This window comes from Astatotilapia calliptera, chromosome 11 (assembly GCF_900246225.1).
Source record: "Astatotilapia calliptera chromosome 11, fAstCal1.2, whole genome shotgun sequence".
Taxonomy (NCBI): Eukaryota; Metazoa; Chordata; class Actinopteri; order Cichliformes; family Cichlidae; genus Astatotilapia; species Astatotilapia calliptera.
Genome location: NC_039312.1, coordinates 31,551,663 through 31,564,084, shown reverse-complemented (window position 1 = coordinate 31,564,084; position 12,422 = coordinate 31,551,663). Strand labels below are relative to the sequence as shown.

The 12,422-nt window shown below is 39.5% G+C and overlaps 2 protein-coding genes across 4 annotated transcripts in view; one reads left to right on the top strand and one right to left on the bottom strand.

Moving 5' to 3' along the window:
- Positions 1-20: 20 nt before the first annotated feature.
- On the bottom strand, positions 21-1,554 carry LOC113032276 (protachykinin). 2 transcript variants are annotated; one of them, XR_003273852.1, is made up of 5 exons: positions 1,093-1,552; positions 757-859; positions 627-650; positions 416-472; positions 21-332 (listed from the first exon to the last, which is right to left on the bottom strand). XR_003273852.1 is itself a non-coding variant. In XM_026185096.1 (4 exons), exons 1-4 carry the CDS (start codon positions 1,189-1,191, stop codon positions 417-419), a joined length of 282 nt encoding a protein of 93 aa, XP_026040881.1. In that variant the 5' UTR covers positions 1,192-1,554; the 3' UTR covers positions 343-416. The 2 variants fall into 2 exon arrangements, 1 of the variants encoding a protein (XP_026040881.1); XM_026185096.1 differs by lacking the exon at positions 21-332 and having other exon boundaries at positions 343-472; positions 1,093-1,554.
- A 1,157-nt stretch (positions 1,555-2,711) lies between these two features.
- Positions 2,712-12,422, top strand: part of LOC113032274 (uncharacterized) — a 13,750-nt gene continuing 4,039 nt past the window's right edge. For both annotated transcript variants that reach the window (XM_026185092.1, XM_026185093.1), the window contains exons 1-6: positions 2,712-3,364; positions 6,194-6,333; positions 6,513-6,688; positions 8,364-8,524; positions 8,656-8,796; positions 10,104-10,225. In XM_026185092.1, the coding sequence (XP_026040877.1) occupies positions 2,937-3,364; positions 6,194-6,333; positions 6,513-6,688; positions 8,364-8,524; positions 8,656-8,796; positions 10,104-10,225 (1,168 nt within the window). In that variant the 5' untranslated portion in view covers positions 2,712-2,936. The remainder of the gene's footprint in view (positions 3,365-6,193; positions 6,334-6,512; positions 6,689-8,363; positions 8,525-8,655; positions 8,797-10,103; positions 10,226-12,422) is intronic.

Below are 12,422 nucleotides of genomic sequence, written 5' to 3'. Positions count from 1 at the left end.
GAGAACACCAGTTTTGTGACTGAAACATAAACATAAAATAATGCTTTTTATTTAATTTTTTTTATAAAGCCCCTCAATTTAAACACGTGCTCTGGTAATTTTGAATTATTAAATGATTTCTATGGTGGCAATATAGGACACTGTTTTACCACTAGGTGTCGCTCTGTGCACTTTAAGTGTTAGGGCGATTTTCAATGGCACTAAATGTTATATTTTATACATTAAATAATATGTACAGACTATAAAAGTTGAATGGAGACAAATCACACGGATGGAAATTTAGTTTTTCTCTCCGATCTTCAGCCTTGAATCGACGCCGGGTCACAGAGCTCCTGCGGGGATGAAACCAACAGTTGACCAGGCAAATATAAGCTGATGTGAGACTAGATTTATGAGAGTGTTGCGGGAAATATACCTTAATCCCAAGAGCTTCTCTTCCCCATCAGACCCACAAAGGTTTGAAATTTGTGCCCTAGAAAGAAAAACAGCATTTCGCCATATATATATATATATATATATATATATATATATATATATATATATATATATATATATATATATAAAAATTTTTACCTCTGAAATAATGCTGAACTGAAATGCAAAAAATAGAAAGTTATAAAACTTACGTTTACGTGCCGTCCGTGTTTTTCCTGTTTGTGAAGAATTAAATGGATGAGTGAACTCTCTCTGGGTAGATGAGCAGTTTAAAACATAAATCTGCATAAATTTGTTCAAAATGCCGTCATATCGTCTTACCAGACTCCTTTCTCCCCATAAATCCAAGATGTTGGCGAGATCCTGGTTTTCTGATCATTCTAACTAAAATGTCTTGAATTTCTTTAGAGTTTGGCCATTTTTCCTTATATGAGACAAACACAAGCAAATAAAGACGTTTAATATTAAACATTCTCTTTTTTCCATATGAGAAAAAATACAATAGAAGCCTGAAACCGAATCCAAGAAATTATTTCATTAAAAGGTTTTGAGCGTAAGCATTAATCATAATCACATACTTTGTTTTAACTTTCTTTATACGTACTCTGAAAGGACGCTGGCAGCAAAGAAAGTGCCAGCAGGTTTATAAAATTTTACCTCCTCGATGTCTTCTCTCCAGATGTCAGCATCCATATCTTGACAGAAAACGTTTGACAGAAGCAGCACAGAAATGAAAACAAGTTTAAGCGTTTCCATCACTGCAGACTGTGTGTACTTAGCCAGGAACACAGATAATAAATATCTGTGTGCAAGTGGATCACACCTCACTGCTGAGTTTCAGATGAAGAGAGCAACATCCACGGTTCTTTTGCCGAGGTCCCTTTACGCAACGTTTGCGCGCTTTTACGCACAGCTGTGTGAGTGAAAGATGAGGGCTGATGCTCATCTCCGGCAATTATTCTGAGTCACTTGTTGCACGTACGTCTTCTAAATGGTCTTGTGTGACTTGTTCAGAGAAATGTTTTGAACTGGACTACTTTAACACTGGCTAAAATGCTTATCAGACTACGCTATATGATATAATTGGAACATCTTCACAGCACATGGAAAATCGTTAAATTAACAGTAAAAGAGTCAAAAACTGGTTACGGACAAAAAGTGTGTGATCATGTATGAGTTGTATAGTTTTAATGTTTTATTTGGGAACAGAATGGTGTGAATGTGTAAGTTTGGTGATGGAGTTTTTATTATGAATGAATGATGAATTTTTATGAATTATTATGTCTATTTTTTATGCTTAAGGACAACAGATGGAAATTAGCCCTTGGCTATAATCTGGTATGTTTACATTCATGTAATTTTTAGTTTTACATTTATGTTCATTAACATGCACTGTCCTAAATAAAATAAATAAATAAAGATTAAAGGACTCTGATTTGTGCATTTAGCAGCTTATTGTTGCTGTATGTAACCACCACTTTTTTATAATCTATTTTTATTTGGTTTTGTACTTCCTTTTACATCTTAATTTCTCAATATGTAACCTCAAATTTGACATGATTGTGATATGGTGAAGCTCTCTGAGACATGCCTTAGTTTTTGTATTAGCAGATGTGCAAGAAAATGTCCTGATGAATGAGATACGGTTATATAAAGAGCTACATTATACTTGTACTTTACATTGTTTACTTTATATCGATAAAACTGAATAGTTTTCTTAATAATAGCAACCAATATATGTTGTAATGGCATACTCTAGTTCTCGAATTGGCTCTTGTGTCGGATAACCTTTTAAATATTTTTATTGAGATAAAAGAATACGATTCAGTTTAATTACGTTTTATTTATACAGCACCCATTCATAACAACAGTCACCTGCACGGTGCTTTATATTATTAGGTAAAGACCCTACAATAATACAAGGAAATTCCCCCGATAAGCAAGCACTTGGCAACAGTAGGAAGAAAAAAAAATGTCCCTTTTAACAGGATGAACCCTTCGGCAGAACCAGGCACAAGGAGCAACAGCTATCTACCACAACTGGGGGGGGTAAATCAGGGGTCTTAAAACATTTCTCTGAAATAGGTCAGGTCATCATCAAATCTCGCGAGATGTTGAAAATTTATTTCTGCTAGTCGTTTTGCAGCTATTGTCTCCTATTGTTTTGCTATTGTTTTCCGCCTCAACTAAGCGTTTTATCACGACAGATTTAATTATTTTGACGACCAATCAAATTCTCTGTTTCAGATCATTTTCCGTTAAAAGTACCGTTTGCGCTTTCCCAGACCTGTGTCCCTGCAGGGCTGCCGTAGACAGCGGCTCGGCCCGCCTCCAGCTCAAATGTTTGGATGTCATGATTAGGTGGAAGGAGGAAATCACAGGTCGTCTGGGGACAGCTAAAAAAGACTCTGACCCTTTAAGTTTAAGTTAACTTTTGGCGAAGTGATGTCCGACCTCGGTTGTTCGTGGTGAGTTCACGGGCACTAGCTTACACCGGGAACATGGCTTTGTTGCGTTCAAAGTCTGCGCTGTTGTGGTTCCTGATTGTTGTGGCAGCTCATATCGCTGAAACAGGAGGGAGACCGAGGCGCCAGGTGTTGCTGACCGAAGGTGACAGCACGGTGAGTTTGAGATCTCGGCAACCTCCCGCAGGGCCGGAGCCCGGTGACCCGGCGGACGCGTTCAAAGTACCAACTCTGGATGGGGAGTTTTCCTTCCAGCCCGACGCTTTGAGGGGACCTCTGGTGATCCACGCCTTCACCAACAACTCAGGGTTTCTGGAGTGCCTTTGGAGCTCAGAGTCTTCGCTAAAAAGTCTCGTGGAGGAACTTCCGAATAGCACACAAGTGCTCTTCCTATCCCTGGACGACTCTGTGGTCAATGATGTTCTCTGGATGCGGGAGCAGGTGCTGCGGGCCGCCGCCCACAGGTGAGCGTGAAGGACTCATCCTCGCTGTAAGGCAGACGAATTGGGTTCCAGTGGTGATAGAAAACAGATGTTTAATAGCACTTGGCAATGCATACCTGCACTGAGTAAAACATACTCAGTGTCAATACAATTATATTAAATTAATTAATATTCTGAAGCTGTTTATGCAAAATTTTTCTGTTGTGGGTGGTGGAGTTACCTATGCTCACTTTACATACGCACAGTCTAGTTTTGAAGCACAAGGCTAAACTTCGATTTTCTGTCAAATGTTAGATATGGACAGGGATTCAGAACATGCAACCTCCACTAGAGGCTAAAAGCTAAACGTGAAAATGGAACAGAAAAAAGGCTTAAAAGAACAGCTGTACACATCTGGAAATATTTCAGCACACCCACTTTTAAATGGAATCACAACATCACTACAGAAATGACATGCAAAGCACTGCACAGATAGTGAAGAGGATGATGGATTGGGTAATAAAACAACACAACAGAACACAAATATCAGCAGGAGCAACAAAGCAAATGTGGTGCATATTATGACTGACAAATATAAATCATTTAAAGTGCTTGAAAGTTCACTTGGGGATAAATTTCTGTCAATTTTAATATTTTTGCAGGTTGGTTAAATCTTTGGCTTCAGCAACTTGAAGTGGCAAAAGACCTACTGTGAAACACTAAGTCCATCCAATGATTGAATAAGTTGTAGAACGACCTTTAGCAGTAGGAACTTTGAAGTAATGGTTCTGTGTGTGACTTTCAGCCTCTGTCCCTGTTGGGGGGTAAATGTTGGCCCACTCGTCTTCAGTTCACTGAGGCCTGTGAGCATTAAATTATGCACAGCTCTCTTAAGGTCCCTCCACAGCATTTCAGTCAGATTGAGGTCTGTACTTTGAGTGGGCGCTAATACCTGCTGATGATCATGTTCATTTGAATAGTAGAACCTGTACTTAGTATTTTCACGTGACTGCATAGAGTTGGAGTTGCTGGTTTTATTTAAAGACAGTTTGAGAGCTTCAGATGCAAAATTAATAATAATAATGGATTGGATTTATATAGCGCTTTTCAAGGCACCCAAAGTGCTTTACAATACCACTATTCATTCACTCTCACATTCATACACTGGTGGAGGCAGCTACAGTTGTAGCCACAGCTGCCCTGGGGCAGACTGACAGAAGTGAGGCTGCCATATCGTGCCATCGGCCCCTCTGGCCAATACCAGTAGGCAAGTAGGGTAAAGTGTCTTGCCCAAGGACACAACGACCAGGACAGAGCGCCCAGGGATCGAACCAGCGACCTTCTGGTTACAGATGCGATTCCCAACCCCCTGAGCCACGGTCGCCCGTTAAAAATTAAACAGTTTTAACAACAAAAAACCTGCAGACTTGTGAAATGTGACTTCTTTTCTGCTCTGGTTCAAATTCCATAAAGCTTTGAGACCCACTTGTTTCCTCTCTAATGCATTCCCATCCATAAGTTAATTTTGTCTGTAAACTATAAAATTTCAGTTTATATAACTGGAAATTTACCTTTTTCTATTTGAACGTGAAACACACAGGGCCTTCCAAAAGATCATAAAATATAGATTTCATACGATGGATAATTTTAGCACTTTCATCATTTATTTCAACTCTGTGCTGTGAAACAGTTTTGACATTAAAAAGTTTCTTGGAAGATTAAATGAGCAGAGTATACTTCCTTTTTTTTTTTTTTTTTTTTAAACTTGCACAGGAGGCTGATATTTTATTTTACAGTTTTCAGGAACATTAATCCTCAAAGCTGTAAAATAATCGGTTATGTGAAACAGGAACCATCTTAATAATAGTGACAACATACTGTACCAAACACAGGAAACTGCACTGGGAAAAAAGGGAAGCGCAGCAGAAGTAAAAAGTACCTAGAACTCCTTAGTCTATTGGAAAACATGATGTTTTTATTTAAATCTCAATGTTTTATTAACATGAGCAAGATCCCAAATGTCACTGCCAGAGTGACATTTATTGTATTAACCATTTTCTTGGGTTGTTTAGAGTTAACCTATGAAGGATTTTTCTTACTTTCAAATATGCGCACTTAAAATGGTGGATGCTTGCATTAAATATGGCCATCAAAAGCTTCAGACACATCTAAGTGCTTTGTGTTGGACAGTTTTTCTTGGTTCTGTATGATGTCACAGGGGATATCCCTGTCTGTGAGTTGTTTGGTACCGTGCTGCAAGAGTTGAGGCTCGAGTGTGAAATTTATGGTTTTCAAGGTTTTTATCATTATTTTGTTTATCTTTTTTATCGTTAACTCAGTTTCCCTGGGTCTTTTCCTGTGTGTTATGAATAAATCTTCTTTTTTCTTTTTTTTTTGCTACCAGTACTGGTGTTATTTTGTTGTATTTATCCGCCACACCTTAAAGGCTGGTCTGTGAAAATATTGTCTGACATAAATGGTAAATGGCCTGTATTTGTTTAGCGCTTTACTAGTCCCTAAAGACCCCAAAGTGCTTTACACATTCAGTCACACACACATTCACACACTGGTGATAAACCGGTCCGTGGTGCAAAAAAGTTTGGGGACCGCTGATCTAAGACACAGAAACCACAACCACCTGATGCTCCGATCTTCTGCTTTTGAAGTGCAGCCAATCAGAAGGCATGTGACTAAAATGGCTTTTTTTTTTTTTTTTTTTTTTTCCCCCCCTAAGTTAGCAGATGAACTGTATGAAATAAATTGATTATTTTGAAGTCCAAGAGTTTAAACTTGGAGCTGAAAATAAGGTTTTATGGTTCTTCCTGAGTTAATATAACCATCCGTGCGCTTGCCTCTTTTACGTTTCTGCAGTAAAAAGGAGGTTCTGTCCAGGCTGCACTTCTCTCCGGTGCCCGTCTTTGCTCTGGGTAACTGGATCCCCAGAGTGCTTTACTACTGGAGCTGCATGGGACATGGCTGTGGTCTTTCCCAGGCTGCTTTCATCTCAGAGGGTAAGACAGTGCATGGAATCAGACTCTGCAACTGATTTTTCTCTTGACCTGCCTGATTTTTAGAGGAGTGAAGTCAGAAGGTTAATTTCAGGTCTGTTTATTAATAGATATTAATATTTAGAATGCAGAGGAATGTTGAGAGGAATCATTTATTTGTAATTCTTGGCTCCCCCCTGCAGAGTGGAAGATGCCTGTGATCATTAAAAGACTAGATGCCAGATATGACTGGCTCATGGCACGCTGGGGCTCAAAGTCCTATACAGTGATTGATGCTGGAGATGGGTGTGAAACCTTCCCCTCGGTGGCAGGTGCTGTGGCCTGGGTGTCTGAAGGCAACTGTTCTTTCTTCACTAAGGTCTGTTAGTGTCAAATTGAATGAATGTTTTTGCTTCCAGTTTGTTGACTTCGGTGGTGACGTGCTTGAAGTTCAGTGAAATTAAATCGAACTGGGAGGATCCGGAGACTTAAAGGCTTTTTTTTTTTTTTTTTTCTTGACATTTAAAGCTTGACTACATAAACACATCAGATCTCAATGGAAAAAACAAACAGGCTGGATATCTATACAGATGTGGGCTGGGTAATGTGTTAGGGATGAAGGTATGCTATATCATTTGATGGAAGTAAAAATGATCAACCTACAAAGGACAGAATTGAAAGGCAACTCAAAAATCAATGACAAAAATAATGAAACGATGGAGGAGAAACCACAAGTCTACATGCTGAGAGGCTGAAAACAATAATTCTTGGTTTTTATTTGACTTTTATTTCTTAATAATTTGGGAACTTTTGGCTGGTGAGGCCAACACTTCCTGGTCTCCGGTGTAGCTGATGGACATCAAAGCTGTACACTGACCCCCCCACGTGGGCGACCGTGGCTCAGGGGGTTGGGAAGCATATCTGTAACTGGAAGGTCGCCAATTCGATCCCCGGGCTCTCTGTCCTGGTCGTTGTGTCCTTGGGCAAGACACTTTACCCTACCGCCTACTGGTGTTGGCCAGAGGGGCCGATGGCGCGATATGGCAGCCTTGCTTCTGTCAGCCTGCCCCAGGGCAGCTGTGGCTACAACTGTAGCTGCCTCCACCAGTGTGTGAATGCGAGAGTGAATGAATAGTGGCATTGTAAAGCGCTTTGGGTGCCTTGAAAAGCGCTATATAAATCCAATCCATTATTATTATTATTATTATTATTATCATTATTATCATTATCATCTGTTTGAATGAGGAGAAAAATATATAAACGTCATGATTTAAAAAAACAAAAACTAAATCATTGGCAGACTGTACTGATAGTTTTGGGTTTGCATTTCAGCAAATCCAATCCCTCATTTGCTCTCTACACAGACTGTTTACCCACATGTAGTCAAAGCCTGCTCAAACATGATTGGCCAATAGCACTCGGACCACTAGTGGAACCAGAAAGCTTCCAGTATCAAAAGTTTTGCCCCTTGCTGACAGATTCATAGGCAGATATGTCTTTATTGAGATTATTAAAGTTTTAAATTTAGATATATTTTTTAAAACCTTTATTGGAGACTTTTCCCCCAAAAGACATGCACCCGTGAGCCACTGTGCTGCAGATTGCTCAACTTATCAATGGGGATTTGTTTTTCACAGCATATATCAAAGTGTGGGATGGACACTGTGGATAGTTGGTTTTATGAAGTCTGCTGATGGTTCTCAGTCAAATCACTCTTCCCCTTGTTATATGACTCTAAGGAGTTAGGCACAGAGAAATCAGGAAGCTAAGACCACAGACATTTCTGGTGAAAAATAAAAATGTTCCATTTGTTTAATGTTGTGTTTTTTTTTTTTTTGTTTGTTTTTTTTTTTCTCTTCTTCAAATCTATGTGACACAAACCTTTACCATAAATGTCAAGTTCAGCAGTTTTCAGCATTGTAGCCTCAAATTCTTCCCTGTTTCCTTTCTTTTATAGACCAAACCATGAATGCATTAATTACATAAGCATAGACATTAATTATTAATATTGAGGTCTGTAACAGTTTCATCCTCTCTGATTTGTTTTCCTTCAGGTTCAGAGCATGGCCAAGTCCAATGCCTCCGGTGTCCTCGTCTATACCCTCCCTGGAAATCCACTCCAGGATATGAACTGTGTTGGGGATGAGTGTTTCTCGCTGCTCAGCATCCCAGCTGCCATGGTGCATCAGGACCCTGCGGTCGCTCAGACGCTCCGGTAAGATCGGCTCACCTGCAGGATTAAAAGCCTCCTGATGTTGATGCTTCACATTCACGTACAAGGACTAACTGTTCTTCTAAAAGGTCACAGTAATGGTTTTTGTTTTGATGTTCCGATTTGTTGTTCAGGTTTGGAAAGCTGGTCAATGTGTCGTTCCAGAACACCCCGTCCCCAAATTTCTTCATCAGCATTGACAAACAGGGGTTGCTGGCTGAGATGGGCTGGTTCCTCTACCCCACGTTCAGCTTTGTTAACTGGCAGGCCCAGTGGTAAGTACATGAAGGTTACTGGAAGATTACGGTTTATAATGTAACAAGAGGACACTAGAAGCTTTATTCCAGTGTTTTAACTGGAATTTAACTGATTATTAGATTTCACAGATGGAATCTGAATCCAACTTTTTTTGTTTTAATTGAGTAGCACTTTGATTTTAGGATTAATATACATATGATCAATACCAGGCCTTCTTCAGAGACGGTTATAATAGAAGTTCCACTGAGTAATTTATTTTATGCCTTTTTTCTGTCTCAAGTTTCTAGTCTTTAGTTCTAATAACAATAAGAGGTTAGTTATGTAGAATGAAAAACCTACATGCTAATTGAAGTTTTGATCAATTTCTTTAGAACTGCAAGATGGAACATTTGGTCTTGTAGCTTTCTTCTTCCTTGTGTTGAATGCAGCCACTTTACGTCGGCTGCTTTGGTTACATTGGTTATATTGTCCCACAGGGGGAAATCAGTTTAGCAGCAATAAGAATAAACAAAACAATGATAAAAAGCCACAAGACATGCCATTAAGTAAACGGGTTGCAGTAGGGATAAAAGCAACCTGGATTGTTTTGGACTTCCTTGCAGGTACTCCAAAACGATGGCCAGAGGGCAACAAGTCAATTGTTACAACCATAAAGCGAGCCTTCCTCAGCACATGCTCGTTATACATGGCCAAAAGCCTGTCTTGCCAACGCTCTGAGATTTTGCTGGCAGTTTTTACCAAAAGTCCCAAAACTATTCTTGTTCTTCAGAGTCATGTTACCAAAACAAGCAGCAATACAGAGAGAAATAACAGATTCAATAAAACTTCTGTAAATCAAGGAGAACATTTCAGATGAGACATTAAAAGATCTAATCATCTTTAAGAAGAGCAGTCTTTGCTGAACTTTTTTGGTAGTGGCATCAGCATGAGGCTCAAAACACAGTTTGAGGTCAAGAACAACCCCTAAATACTTGTAACTCTCCACAATCTCAATATCAGCAGCTGTAATGATGGTAGGTGATGAGCTATAAGAAGACTTCCTAAAATCAATGCCCATGGCCTTTCTCACCCCCCACAAAAGACAGGACATGTGACACCTCTAAAGGATGAAACTTATATGCAGTAAATTTTTATGTTGTTTTGTATTTGTTTTTTTTTTTTTTTTTTTTTTAAACTGCTGTATCTTATGCATAATGAACCTCAAAATAGATATTTTGGTTATGGCATTTGATGTAGTTTGTAGTCACCAGTACAAGCTCTCCATGGATGCACTGTTTTGTTTTGGTTTTTTGTCATTAATCAGTTACTTTTGCTTCGTCTCCAGGTTTGATTTCTTTGCTGATCTGCAGACTAAACTCCAGAATCCTGCAAAAGTTGTTTCTGTCTTTGATAAAGTCCAAATGCAAGGGGACAAAGGAGCCGTGGCCACAGTCGACCTGTCTATAGGTAAGTTTATCAAAACAACTGTTAATTACATAATCAGGTTAATTGTGATAGAAAAGTTGTTCATATAATGCTGCTGTAATAGACTGATTTTTATCTGTGAAAGCATTACGCTTTAATCAGATTCATGTGACAGAAAAGAAATATCAGATATTGTTAAAATAAAACTGATCATTTTGCGGCTAAAAGACCATCTGGATCCGGTCTTTTATCAGTTCCCAGAGTCAGAACCAGACACGGAGAAGCTGCATTCAGCTTTTATGCTCCTTATATCTGGAACAAACTCCCAGAAAGCCTCAGATCAGCTGAAACACTCAGTTTATTTAAATCCAGGTTGAAGACTCACCAGGGGCCCGTTCTTCGTACGTCGCTTACTACATCCAAGATCAAATGACACATCCAAGATCAAATCATCGCGCTAACCGTGAGCTCGCTAATCCGGTTCCCCGAACACACCTGCTGTTGACGATTACTACAGCTGGACGCAGGAATGTGACATCACTGGGTGTCGTAAAAGGGGCTACGCATCGATAGTAGAAACATTGATCGGCAACCCGCTGATTGGTCGGCGAAAATGTCCAAGGGGCGTGCTCGGTATTTTCCGGCAGCAGAGCAAGAACTCATGAGTGAGGGATTTCAGGAGTTTCAGAGTTTAATTAAAACGCAAGAGAACACTGCAAAGGCTGCAAAAGCAAGGAGAGAGGGCTGGCAGAAAGTTGTTGACAAATCAAACTCGTAGGTAATTTAATAATAATAATAATAATGGATTGGGTTTATATAGAGCTTTCCAAGGCACCCAAAGCGCTTTACGATACCACTATTCATTCACTCCCACATTCACACACTGGTGGAGGCAGCTACGGTTGTAGCCAGGCTGCCATATCGCGCCATCGGCCCCTCTGGCCAACACCAGTAGGCGGTAGGGTAGATCTATCATATGACACTATATTGTCCAATATCATATGGCATTATATTATATTATAATATGTTATATTATATCCCCTTTCACATTAGAGCCACAACAGGACCCACAAGAACATGGGAACAAGTAAAAGTGGAATACAGGAGTATTCTACAGAATGGTAATATTTATCTCTTAGATTGCTTTGCGTCTCTTGGCAAGGTAATACTGGCCTGTAATACTCTGTTAGTTTGTTCATAACAGCAACCAAGAAAAGGGCAGAGGAAAAAAAGACAGGTGGTGGTCCTGCACCCCCTCGTCAACAAGTTGGTTAAGTAAATAATACCCTCACGGGGAAATCGATATCTCTCAATGAGCACACTGTCGCGCTGAGCTAAAGGATCCTGTCTATCCCGCAATATACGCTGAATTCTGAGGACTCTCCTTATCAATCTTGCACCTTCCGCAATGGGTTGGTCGCGTATACGGACAGGACATGGCTGCGACAGGCTTCCCAAATCCACCTTCGCTTTTATAGCCGTGGTCTCTCATCTTGATTACACGAAGTAATTTACAATTACTACTCTGAAATATGAATTACATCTGTAATAATCACATACATGTAATAGAATGTTAATAGTACATTTCCCTTTTTTAGGAAATGACCTGTATGTATCTGTGTGACATCAATAAAAGGATCAGGTGCTGCATTATCTTTAGTTACATTGATAATATTTATTTATGGTGAAACAGTGGAAAAATATCGCTGTTGCTTTCGTATAAATGAAGCGGACATACCTGCGTGGCCGCGATCTAATCCTGTTTACATAAAGTAAACCTGCTCCCGAGCAGGTTTACGCTTACGGCTCTGTTGCTATGACAGCAAGTCCCGGATGAGCTTCGGGGAACCGAACGATCCAGGATCACGCGAAATCGTCAACAATCTAATCCGGCTAACCTACTTAGCGAGGTACGAAGAACGGGCCCCTGTTCTCAGCTGCATTTGAATAAAGCACCAAATCCACACTTTAAGCTTAAATTTCAAAACTTACATTTAACTACTGATTTTATCTACTGTTCTGATTTTATCTGTTTTGATTTTATATACTGTTTTGTTTGTTTGTTTGTTTGTTTGTTAATTAGTTAGTTAGTTTATTTGCTTGTTTTAATCAATTTTAAATCATGCTTTTTATTTGTTCTTGTCTCTGTAAAGCACTTTGAATCACCTTGTTGTTGAATTGTGCTATACAAATAAACTTGCCTTGCCTTGCCTTGCCTATCATGACTCTTTACACCCCA

Bases quoted from the DNA above. Each gene is read 5' to 3' on its own strand.
- LOC113032276 (XM_026185096.1), bottom strand. From the start codon at position 1,191: ATGGAAACGCTTAAACTTGTTTTCATTTCTGTGCTGCTTCTGTCAAAC. The intron at 860-1,092 runs GTAAAATTTTAT...GTCTCATATAAG, and splicing joins GGAGAGAAGACATCGAGGAG to GAAAAATGGCCAAACTCTAA. The intron at 473-626 runs GTAAGTTTTATA...TTTTCTTTCTAG, and splicing joins AACACGGACGGCACGTAAAC to GGCACAAATTTCAAACCTTT.